The following is a 13131-nucleotide window of genomic DNA, read 5'->3' as shown; positions in this document are numbered from 1 at the left end:
ATTAAGGAGACTCATAGGGCTATGGTAGGATACTAGTCATTAAACACACTGAAAGGTTACACTTGGCGATTTTTTGGCAGATGATCACTAACGAACATTTGTATGAACGCTCGTCAGGAATCAATTTGCAGTGTAATCCTGCCACCGATTGCCAGATGAACAAGCAAATGTTCTGTCATCGGGCAATTGCGATTTTTAGGCATGCTTAAAAATCATTGTTTGCCGGGGGCAGATTCAGGGCCGGATTAACGTAGGGGCTGATGGAGCTGCAGCTCCAGGCCCCTACCATAAAATAGGCCCATCCCCAGCCAAAAGGCCGTCGGGAGGGTTAAAAGTCCTCTGTTGTACACAGCGCAGCGTCACACAGCACACAGACAATGCAGAGACGCTCACCTCATGCTGGCAGCAGGGAGCCTGAGGGCGGGACTCGGGAGGAGCGTAATATGATCCTAGAGTGGAAGCTGCTTCTGCCAGCCCCTCCCCTCCCCGCCCACCAACCAATCAGAGCTGAGGCAAGGCAAGCACTTCACAGGTCCTGTAAGGGAACTGCACAGTGTAAAGTGTAGTTCCCAGGTTAGAACAGTGCATCTGCCAGGACCTGTGATGACATCATCTTCAGCATCACAGGTCCTGCAGAATCTAGCAAAGGAACTGCACCAAAAATGGTGTAGTTCCTAGGTTTCAAAGGTACATCTGCCAGGACCTGTGATGACATCATCACAGGTCCTTCAACCCCTAACAGCAAGTATTTGAAGTTCACAATCAGCTCTGCATTGATCCATACAGACTGGAATGGAGTGGTAAGAGGAGGTCCTCCACTTTTCATCATTTACCCCCCCCCCCTCCATGCCCTGTTTTTACTCATTGCTCACTCATGTATAATACTTCAGACAGGTACAGTGACCACAACCTCATGTACTTCACACACACAGTGACTATAATGTATAACTGACCACATATTTTTATAAACACTGCATCTACAGTATTATACCTTGTATGCCTCACATCTATATATATATATATATATATATATATATATATGCACACACACACACACACACACACACACTCTGCATATATTAAACAGTATTATAGATGCAATATGTACAGATATATAATATATATTGCAGTGTACTGATATGTGAGGTACAAGGTATAATATATGCAGTGTGTATAGATATATTGTATATACAGCAGTGTACTGATATGTTAGGTACGAGGTATAATAGATGGTGTGTACAGGTATATTGTATATACAGCATTGGATTGATATGTGAGGTACGAGCTGTAATTTATACCTCATATATCAGTACACTGCTGTATATACTATATACCTGAACACACTGCATATATTATACCTCGTACCTCACATATCAGAACACTAGGGAATATACTATATACCTGTACACACTGCATCTATTATACCGCGTACCTCACATATCAGTACACTACTGTATACACTATACATCTGTACACACTGTATCTATTATACCTCGTTTGTGTGCCAGGCCTGTTTTGTAATCCCAATCCGGCCCTGATGGCATAAATTATAAAACAGCAGCGAACATAGTTCATGGAACAAAGAGAGAGGCCTGGAATGGGTAGTGGGAGGGGCTATAAAAGGGGAATGGGGGCCCAATTTAGATTCTTGCTATGGGGCCCAGTGATTTCTATGTACGCCTTTGACAGGAGCAGAGAGATAAGAGAAGTGACAGATGACACAGAGTTTAGATTACAGGTTGAATTAACCCTTTAGGATCAAATTGGCTTCTCAGGAGATATATATGTTAAAGGCATCTCATTCAGTAGCTATAAAACTAAGGGTGGGTTCACATCTCCTTTATGGATTCCGTTAAGTGGGGACTGTGGGGACTATTTTATTATCAGCCAGTGACTGTGTTACTGTAATACTGTTATCAGTTCAGCACATAGTTTTCCCTGTGTGTGCATTCACACTTCACTTCACTTGGTTCGTTGTACTACTGTCAGTGTCAGACTGTTGTCCCTGTGGGTAACAATGCACAACAGACAACAATGCACACCACAGTGACAGCTCCTGAGTCCTCCTGTCCGGCGTCAGCCTCAGCTTCCCTTCACTATCACTATAATCAATCACTCTTCCTGATCCTGACTCACTCATTAGAGAGCTGAAGAGCCGACTGAGTCAGCAGCAGCAAGTGAATCGAATGGATAGCATCTGCGCATGCGCACCAGCACCTAGAGTCTTCAGTTCACTTGCGAGTCAGCTCAGCAGTCAGTGACTCACCAAGTGAACCGAAGATCCGATTCATGAATCGGTTCATTTGAATGAGCTGATTCAAATGAACCGATTCATCTGAAAGATCCGAACTTCCTATCACTACTGAGGTCATATCCGGCGGGCCGCGGCATTACAGGAACAGCACCAGCTGCTCTGACGTCCTGCCGCCGGATATCCGGCGGCAGGACGTCAGAGCAGCTGGTGCGGTTCCTGTAATGCCGGCCCGCCGGATATGTCCTCAGTGCGCCCGCGGTTATCCCTCCTGCACGCTGCGCTGTGTACAACCTGCTCAGCAGTTTCGACCAGCACACGGCACAGCGCTCAGCCACACCAGCCTGCGAGACAGCAGGAGCTTCTGGAGCAGGGCAGGTATCAGATAAACTCATCCAGTTGGAAGGGAGGGCTATCATAGTGCTGTTCTGATTTATGGACACAGCTCTCAGCATGCTTAGCCAGCCTTCTATCTGGCTGTTTCTGAGCCTGTGGACTGTGACTCTCAAGAAGCACAGCCAGATAGAAGGCTGGCTAAGCATGCTGAGAGCTGTGTCCATAAATCATAACAGCACTATGGAAATTACTGACTGGCTAAGCATGCTGAGAGCTCAGTCTAAATAACATAACACATTAAAGAAATTACTGTTTCTAGCTGCTAGTCCACAGCAGCTAGAAACAGTAATTTCTTTAAAGGGATTCTGTCACCAGGTTTGACCCCTGTCAGCTAAAAATATGCTGATGTTCAGGGCGTCTTCACGATTCCTAATGTGGGCTTATAAATGTCATCTGTGGGCTTATTTAGCTAAAAAACAGCTTTTACTAACCTGTCAGTCAAACAAATAAGGTGCCCAAAGGAATGTTAATGGGTGCAAGATGCCCGCCGCACCCACCGCCGTTCGTGCCCAGCGCCGCCTTTCCGGACTTCTGCACCGCCTCCTAATCCTCTGTGCCGCCTCTCGCTCTCCCTCCCTCCCCCCTCCTTCTGCTGTAAGATCTCGCGCTTGCGCACAGGGCTCTGCCTGATGCGCCCGTGCAGACTTCTCCATTTGGCTTCTTACAGCGAAGTGCGCATGCGCCGGCACTTCGCTCAACCCCTGTATGCGCAAGATCCTACAGCAGGAGGAGGGGGGAGGGAGGGAGAGCGAGAGGCGGCACAGAGGATTAGGATGCGGCGCAGAAGTCCGGAAAGGCGGCGCTGGGCACGAACGGCGGCGGGTGCGGCCGACACCTTGCATTCATTAACATCCCCTTGGGCACCTTATTTGTTTGACTGACAGGTTAGTAAAAGCTGTTTTTTAGCTAAATAAGCCCACAGATGACATTTATAGGCCCACATTAGGAATCGTGAAGACGCCCTGAACATCAGCATATTTTTAGCTGACAGGGGTGAAACCTGGTGACAGAATCCCTTTAATGTGTTATGTTATTTAGACACAGCTCTCAGCATGCTTAGCCAGCCTTCTATCTGACTGGCTAAGCATGCTGAGTGCTGTGTCCATAAATCATAACACAGCTCTATGAAAATTACTGTTTCTAGCTGCTGTTGTCCACAGTCCACAGCAGCTAGAAAACAGTAATCTTCATAGTCATGTTAAATGATCACTATAGTGTCAGGAAAACAAAGCGGTTTTCCTGACACTATAGTGCCCTGAGGGTGCCCCACCCTCAGGGTCCCCCTCCCGTGGTCCCCCTCCATGTTGCCAAGATAGAAGCCAAATGAAGGGGTAGTTGCAGGAACAAAATACTTTAATGGTATCGATAAAATATATATGTAATTAAGACACTGAGTGCAGTTCCATAAAAAGGCCCAGCAAAATCCTCAGCACCAGGCCCATGATGCTCTTAATCCGGCCCTGGGCAGATTGTGCTGTCTAATTACGATGTGCCGCTGGCAAACCACTATACAGCATGGGGACGAGCGATGGTATAGCGGTCGCTCCTCCCCATGCTGCGGAGGAGATGGCTGCATGTAATAGCAGCAGTCTCCTCCACTAGAGAGCAGGCGATTGCTGGGAGGGAACGCTTCCCTCCCGACAATCTCTTGCTCACTCGGCCTGTGTAATACAGGCTTTACTCTTATAATCGGTAAAATTATCAGTTAACTAATGCAAACCTTAGATTCAGCAGGATATTTGTGGACTGTTTATTCTCCTGTTGTCACAATCTCAAAAAAGGAGTCCCTATCCAAACATGTCATGCTGGACAGAATGAACAGTAACAGCTGCCGGCCTGGTATCATTGCCAACACCAGTGGGGATGTCCTGCTGAATTAACTTCTTGTAAAGGTTAGGAAACATCAAACATGTCCTGCAGGGGTTTCTCTGTGTGGGACATGTTGCAGAGGAGTACAGTGGTCACTCACAAACTGGTAGGTCTTGTAAATAGTTGAGTACTCCATCAACGGGTGTCAAATCTGAATCATGCTCAGTGGACTGCAAAACGACATGGTCCTCAGGAAGCTATACAGATCCATACAAATCAATACAATAGTTTCCGTGCCTTCCTTCCGCACCGCTCCTTCCGGATTGCGGACCCATTCAAGTGATGCAGTTTGCGGGCCGCAATACGGGCACGGCCGTGTGCATGAGGCCTAACGCTGGGTTTAAAAGTGACCGACTAGCTGTGGATTTTCTGCAGCGTTTCTGCTTGTAATCTGCAACAGAGAAAAAAAAACAGACCAAATTGTGCATTTTTGTCGCTGATTAGACGCCGATTTCATTCTTTGAATTGGAAAGGGTGAAATCAGTGAGGAAATCCGCAGTATTACTTGACATGCTGCGGATTTAAAATCCGCACCACAGACTAGTTTCTGCCACGTGTGAGAACTGAGAACTGCTAAAAGCTCGTTCACCTTGCCGCTACTGTACAACGCTGCATGAAAATTCACGACAGCAAATCAGTCAATTGTGAACCCAGCCTAATATCACCGAATTGGGTAACTAAAGAAACATCTAAGCTAATATAATACAATATATGTCATATCAACCCTCTCAGTAATGTTAATTGGTGGAGGGCACTCTCAGAGGAGGGGAGAGCAGAACTGGCCTAGAGAGTGGGCCTTACACCTTGGCCCTCTGATCGACTTTTCATGGGTACTGCTTAGGGAGTACAAATTTATTGGGAGGTACTGAAAGTATCTAACAAAACAATAAAAAACTAAAGACATCCCTGTACATAGTCTGGATGTGTAATGCTTTCTGAATGTGTATAATGCACACACACTGCCTTGACAAAAACGAATAAACCATGTAGAGAAGTCTTCACCACTTATGATTTACAAACTTCTTACATTTAAGAAAAAACAAAACAAAACCCTAACTCGCTGTAATTACTTCCAAATGCTGTAAGGGCTATGTCATTTCTAGAACAAAAATATGGTCAATTTGCTCAAGACTTCATCTAAATGTCAAGATTCTTCCGCACTGTTGGCCGACTTGAAAGTGAAGCTGTAGCAACCATCAAGTGAGATTTAATATTCTTAATATACTTGGGCTGCCTCTTATCTGTAGCATCGATAAATGACAGGTTTACCACCTAATTCGAGGAACAGGGCTATGCAAAAACCTAGGATCAAATGTCACTTGAAAAATTCTTAGAATCATCTCAAATTAAAAGGAAAAACCTCAACGACTGTCATGAACAATAGAAAGGGGATGTCTAAAAAAGACAAAAAAGTACAAAGACAACTTGTAGAAAATGAAATGTGCTAGTAAGCTAGCTATAAACCCACAAATTGCAATGTCTAGATCTATATCTTTATTTATATGCACAAGTGTAATTAGCTGAGCGTGGATACTTAAAGGGGTTGTCCTTTTTTTTTTACTATCGAGTCCTGGCACCCCCGCTGATCAGCTGTTCAAGTGAATAGGAACAGTGTCAGACTGGGGTATGCAGGGCCCACCATTAAATTAATTCTGGGGGCCCACTGTAAAGCCACATGCATATGCTACCTGACCACACGACCCTTTTTTTAATATTTTTTTTTATAGACATGGGCAATGTACGGTATAGCATCTCAGCCAGCCTATCGATATGTCAGTCTACTGTTCCATGTGTCACTTGAGAAGGGGATAGGGGACTAGGGGGACACCTTGCACATGGGGCCACCTAAATAGGACCACTGTACTTGTAATTACACTGCTCACCTCTACAATAAATAAATAAAAAAGCAGACAACCCCTTTAAATGGACTGCACAAGACTAGAAAACATGACTACTGTCTTCCAAAAACAGTGCCATACCTGTCCATAGGTTGGGGGTGGTGCTATTGTTGGGTCTTCGAATTGTCCTCTTCGTTCAAGCTGCTCCGTGAAACAGCTGATAAGCGGGACCACCGCTAATGTGATAATGGTGACCTATCCTGAGGATAAGTCATCATTATCTTTTCCAAGATGACCCCTTTAAGCACTCACTCTAAATTGAGCAGAAATATAGCCGGTTCCTACACCACCCTGAACATTGTAGGCTTAAGTTAGGTCCAGGAGAGGCAGTTCTGTTAGTGTTAGGTACCCATCTGCAGAAGCCACCTTGACGTTGATAGATGGGCCCAACATATGTTTGATCAAAAATGTGCGTGAAGAGCTTCCATTTTTCATGTATAGTAGCTATTGTACCACTTTAATCCAGAATAATCCCTAGTTCTATTGTTTGCACGTATAACAGTGTGCTGCCATATTTTGTTTGCCGTCGGCATGTTAGCTTCATGGATGTACACCTGCGACTTTGGATGCTTTAGTCTAAAAATTTGTGCTAGATGGTGAACATGGACAGCACAGAGATGGAGTCCGTGTTTAAGCCGTATCTCCTGCAGACTCATTCATTTAAATGAATGAAGGAATCTTGTGGGAAAAATACACAAGCACACAACATGGACCTGAAGTCCACGTGAAACATCTCTCATGTCAAGGTACTGTACCCATTCAAATGAACTGGCAGTCTTGAGGATAAATCTGTTCATTGTAAACTCAAGACACTGCCTTGATAGGAAAGATGCTGGTGTAAAAATTAGCCTAGCACCCTTTTGGCAACTGTACCACATCTCATACCAACATTGTCAACCATTATCTCAACCCATGGAGCCTATATTTCATTTAGCTTTTTCCTCTGCAAATATCCACACTTTTCACTGACTTCACCCCCTCTTCTATTTAGGGTTTGTACTCTGATTTTTTTTTTTTTTTTTTTAGGCAGAGCTTAGTCTGCTCATAAAATCAATATTTTATTATTCCTAGTGGCTGATAATTCAGAATTCTCATTTGGTATGCATTTCCGGACTTTAATTACCAATTACTAATTTTATTAGCATGTTGCGTGCGATTTGAGACTCGTGATATCTAGTTCACTCCAAATATATATGAAATGTATTTAACTAGTTAATTCCATGGTACTATATATATAATTTACATAATAAAACTGCAACAAGGGATCGGGCAACCCAATAGGATCCCCGCGTGTGTAGAATGTGGAATGTAAACAGCTCATTTAACGCTTCTCAAACCAAGCACAAAGGAGCAGAATCCAACTTAATGAGACGAAGGAAGAGGAAAACATATTATGCAATCCAGCAACACTTGCCATTTAAAGAGCTGTTCACTGTGTTATTTTAGTGCAAGAGAGGAGGCTCAGAAAAGCCTCTCCGTAATACAATGCTATAACGCAAAGGTCTGTCCCAGAGATCTTACAATTCGTACAACAGGGACCCAGAACCCATAGCTAAAGCCTGTATTACATTTAGCAAGCGAATGTCGGGGAGGGAAGCGTTAATTCCCAGAAATCGCCTGCTCGCTAGTGGAGGAGACCGCAGCGGGTATATGCAGCTCCACAGCAAGGGGAGGAGTGATCTTTATGCAATCACTCATCCCGAGGCGGACTAGTTGTTTGCCGGCAGCTGATCCTGATCAGACAGCACGATCTGCCGCCGAATAATCGTGATCTTTAAAGAGGACCTTTCACCAGAGGAAAGCCTCTAAACTGTAGCGCTGGCCAATGGCAGCGCTCAGCTCATAGCCTGGCTATGAGCTGAGCGCTGCTATTGGCCAGCGCTACAGCATAGTAGAAGAAGACGCCGGCAGGATCAAATGGGTGGAGCCTAACTCCTTACATACCGGAGGCTGTACCGGGCGAACGGAGCGGCGCCCGGGGATAACAGTAAGTGCAGGGGGATCCCTGGGCGCCGCTCTACACCTCTGTATAGTTAGTTTAGAGGCTTTCCTCTGGTGAAAGGTCCTCTTTAAGCATACTAAAATATCACGATTGCCTGATGAACGATTGGTTAATCGGCGGAAGTATCAGATTGTCTGACTAACGAGTGTTTGTAACAACGCTCGTTAGCAATGATCTAGCGGTCTAATACTGCTGCCGTTTGCTCGTTCATCAGGCAATCATGATTTTTCAGCATGCTTTAAAGGGGTTATACCATGATTAATGTAAAAAATGAAAATCAGACATCATATAGTACATGACAACCTCTTTCGAACAAAGCTAGAACCAGCCCTGTACCTCACATGGATCCATAAATCTCCCCATTCAATGCTCTGCTAGATTTATATCAAGCTGACAGCTCAAGGGGAGTGTCTTTTCTGCTGCAGCTCAGGGGGCGTGTCCATGCTCTTCCTATCACAGCTCAGGAGGCAGTTGAAGGATGAAACCGAGCATGTGCGGCCATCTCAGTGAGCAGGACAAAGAAATAAGAAATAACAGAAACAGCAGGTGGCGCTATACAGATACATTTAATTGAATAACTCAGTGGCTTTGCAATTACAAAAGTATTCAAAACAAGGTGCTGTTTTTTAAGCTAGAATATTTTTCGTGGGACAACCCCTTTAAAGATCACGATTTGCTGGCAGCAAATTGTGGTATCTAATCACGATCTGCTGCTGGCAAACAACTAGACAGCATGGGAACGAGCGATGGCATAATGATCGCTCCTCCCCATGCTGTGGAGAAGATTGCTGCATGTAATAGCAGCGGTCTCCTCCGCTAGTGAGCAGGCGATTGTTGGGAAGGAATGCCTCCTTTCCGACAAACCACTTGTTGGATCGCTAAATGTAATACAGGCTTTAGACTGCCAGATGATTACTAACGAGCATTACTACGAACGCTCATTAGCGGTCATCTGGCAGACAATCTGCTAGTGTACAGCCCTAACACGGTATATCAGTTTAATGCAGTCACCAATACTTTCTGCAGTCCTTCTATTATGGAGGGCAAAGCCAAGACGTTCTATGGTCTTGTGAAATTTGTGTAGATGTATGGCATTTCCATAAAAAAAAAAAAAACCCTGTAAAGTCATAGGTCCACATCTAATAAGAATGGCATTTCATACACCAGACTAAAAAGGTGGGGGGAAAAACCATTGGGAGTGATTTATTCCACATTTATTAAAAAAAACACACAGATGGGCTGCATTTTGAGCTGTCCTAAAGTTTAAAAAAATTTAATCCATGAGTAGGCGTAGATTTGTACCAAAAAGTTCAACATTTTACTGGCTTTAGTATTAATAAATATGTCTAAAAGTTAAAAGCAACACCCCTCCAGATAGTAAGTGCCAAAATGTTCAACTTTTTCCCAGGACGGGTGGATTGTTTTGGGCCGTATTGTCATTTTTACAAATATGTGTGCAAATTTTGCCAGTTTAAGCCAAACACCTGCTGCAGATCATGATAAATTCCCTCCTTTATCTTTTCCACTCCTTTGCCACACTTATAGCCAACTGTACTCTGAAAGGTATGAATATATACAGTCACACGAATGGCATATAATTAAATGGCTATGGTTTTCATTAAAAGAAATAAAAACACGTATCCCAATGGAAAACGGTCGGACACATTCATGTAACAAATGTTTGTCCTATAGAAACCAGTGGGAATTTTACTATATAAATTTGTATACATGATGCAAAGGTCCTAGGCTCTGTCCCCACCAGCCCCTGGTCCCTGTGCAGCACAAATAGACCCATCAAACCAAGCGTTGCTCATGAAGCTGATGTGAACAAGGCCGCACTTTCCTCACATTTATTATATTGCCACATCTGTGGGTACATTTATATTAAGTAGGTTTATGTTTCATCATGACGTGTGCATTTTATGTACAAATCTGCTGACATCAAAGTCTTTTTTTTCCCTTTCACCTTAAAAATCTAAAATAAAGCATTACAAAAACTCAGTGAGTTGCAGAATGTGTAAAAGAGAAAGCATTAAAATGACCCTCCGGAAAACTGCTAGCATTGCAACCTTTTCCCAGTGGGACGGAACCCACTTAAAGAATAATTTGCCTGGTACCCCCAAATTTTTGACATCTATGGGGGTCCATACAAAGGGGACTCCATCATGGTACAAGTTGTAGCTGTGAGCAGTGGTTGTCATGTGTTGATTGGGAACCTTTACGTGAAATAACACTCACAGCAGTGATGAAGCAGCAGCTTTTGTTAAGACCCCTATAATGGGCAGGGACTAGGTAATAAACATTTTGAAGATGGGCACCTTTCTTCTTGGTAAAGGCTGCTTTTTCCAAGAAAGTCACTTTAAAGAGATTCTCCAGTCTAGAAGTCAACCAATCCAGTTCTTGGAACCTGTGCCCAATTTAAAAAAAAATCCTGTATAAAATCCTACCACGGCCCCATTCTGGGTTGCTTCGGGACCACGGAAGACTGGAAGTGGCTTGGTCCTGTGACTGCTAAAGCCAATCACTTACTTCAATGGTCACATGTGCTAGAATTGCAAGTCACTAGCAATGATGTGCCATTCTAGCACATGTGACTGCTGAGACCCGTGACTGGCCACAGCGGTCATGGGGCCAAGCCAGCTCCGGCAGAGACCTGAGGCAGATGGGAAAGGGGCCGTGGCACAGAATGGTGATGCTGTGGAACTGTGAGTGTTTTATTTTTTAAACTCAGGCACAGGTTCTGAGATTGGTCAGCTCCTGGGCTGGACAACCTCTTTGAGTACATGATTCATTGTTTGGTTAAGAACATAATGTGGTACCTGATCATGGCTGGTTTCCACAGAGTTGCCAATGCCATGGAATGTCATCTGCACTGGCAAAAGAGTCAAGCAAGTGAAGAATTCATTCCCATTCTGTCGATCACTATAATTTACCTTTAACGCAAAATAAAAATGCAAAAAAATAAATAAATAAAATTAATCAAATTATGAACGTGTATAGTAGACAGTCTAGAAAGAAATTAAAATGTAAAATGTAGCCTGTGATGACTCTCCTCATTCTATAAAGAAGGACCTGTCTCTAGAACTATGTATATTTCTTCACGTCAAGAATCTCTGCACTTATTACACTCTTCTGCATTTTTCTAGAATGTATTAATGGCCTATCCTGGTTTTAAGAGCTGCTGTGTGCCGGTACAATGTGTAGCGGTCATGCCTTGTTACTACTGCAGCTCCTAAAACAGCTGATTGACAAGGTGCTGGAAGTTGGACCCCCACTGATCGGATTCTGAAACCTCTTTAAAGAACAGAAATAAGTAGTTCTCTTTAAACAGAAGCAACTTATGTGAAAAGGACTCCAGCCACTAAAACTCCCAATGATCTTAGAAATAGGTAATCCAAGCATGTTCCTTCTCCACTAAAATGGATGGGATTTACTGAAAAAGTGTAAAATTTTGGACGTTGTGTGAACGTTCTGCCTTTATTTGAAAACGCAATGTACTTTTGGTATTTGACGTAATATAATGTATAGTAGACCTGTCAAGTATATGGATATTGTTGAGTTTTTCTCAGAGCAACACTTTTTCTAGAAAATAATAATCATACTGAGCCTGAAATGAAACTTTCTCCTCTACTTGAAGCTAAAGATAAAGGAAAGGGTAACATTAATACTTAAAACACGAACACTTGTGAATTACTAATGAAAACATCCATTTCCACCAGCTGGGTCCCATCAGACTTGACCCTCCTCTATGTATCACTTCTGTCTTATCTGTCCATGCGCAGATAATAGAACATCATGAATACAGATGTGCAGCCACATGTACCAAGGAAGGTTGATGCAGACAGATTAAAGAAAGGATCGAATACCAGGTCATATCTAGTTATGTTCCCCTAAATTCCTTCGGGTTCTCCTTATCCTCATATCTTGACATCTCCCGTAAACCTGTAAGACTTTGTCTCTCTGACACATCTTCAAGCACTTGTTTCAAAAGAGATCAACATGATCCCAGCAGTACAAAGCCATGTGGTAGCACATATCCAACTTTGAAGTTGTCAGATACTGGCAGGTTATCAATGATGCACTTTTTACTTATTTAGAATCCATTCACTGTACATGCTGGCCATAATAATTTCAAAAAATATAGGACTGCTTATCTAGAGTTCCAAACCAATGTATGGATGCAACATGAAGCTACGTCAAGTTGACCTCCAGCAGAAACGTAACTTTTCACCATTGCATCCCTCATCTGATTATACATCCTGAACAGTACGTATATGGTACAGCTTTTGATCAGAAGCCATTTTGAATTATGAGCTTCAACGTGCTTTCCCTTTCTTTGTGCTATTCTAGCAATCTCATAGTGCTTCAGATGGAGTCCGTATAATCTCTGCCTCCACATGATGACATCAGACAGGACATTCTGGAGCCAGTGAGATGTACAGATTTCTCCCTGAAAGTAGGTTACTGAAGCCAGATTAGGACTGTTGCTAGCAAGGCGGACACGTGGATTTCTTCCAATGGAATGTGTTGGAAATTCTAATTTGGGGAGGAGTTTTCTTTCAGGCCTCTTGCACACAAATGTTGTGGATCCGTTTTGTGCATTGCATGGGCAATGTCCATGTGGTGGCCGGGACAGATCGAGACCCATTCAACTTGAATGGATCAGTTATCCGTCCGGACAGTAAAAAAATAGAACAAGTTCTATTTTTTTGCGG

At 43.5% G+C, this 13131-nt stretch overlaps 1 protein-coding gene across 3 annotated transcripts in view; it reads right to left on the bottom strand.

The window, feature by feature from the left end:
* Positions 1 to 13131, bottom strand: part of STAU2 (staufen double-stranded RNA binding protein 2) — a 321730-nt gene that overhangs the window by 84342 nt on the left and 224257 nt on the right. For 2 of the 3 annotated variants that reach the window (XM_040431992.1, XM_040431993.1), the window contains exon 14: positions 11236 to 11349. The exons of the other annotated variant lie outside the window; for it this stretch is intronic. In XM_040431992.1, the coding sequence (XP_040287926.1) occupies positions 11236 to 11349 (114 nt within the window). The remainder of the gene's footprint in view (positions 1 to 11235; positions 11350 to 13131) is intronic. 3 annotated transcript variants of the gene reach the window in all.

The sequence above is a fragment of the Bufo bufo genome, chromosome 5 (genome assembly GCF_905171765.1).
Source record: "Bufo bufo chromosome 5, aBufBuf1.1, whole genome shotgun sequence".
Classification (NCBI taxonomy): domain Eukaryota; kingdom Metazoa; phylum Chordata; class Amphibia; order Anura; family Bufonidae; genus Bufo; species Bufo bufo.
The sequence above is the reverse complement of the archived record's forward strand: the minus strand, read 5'-3'. Positions and strand labels throughout refer to the sequence as shown.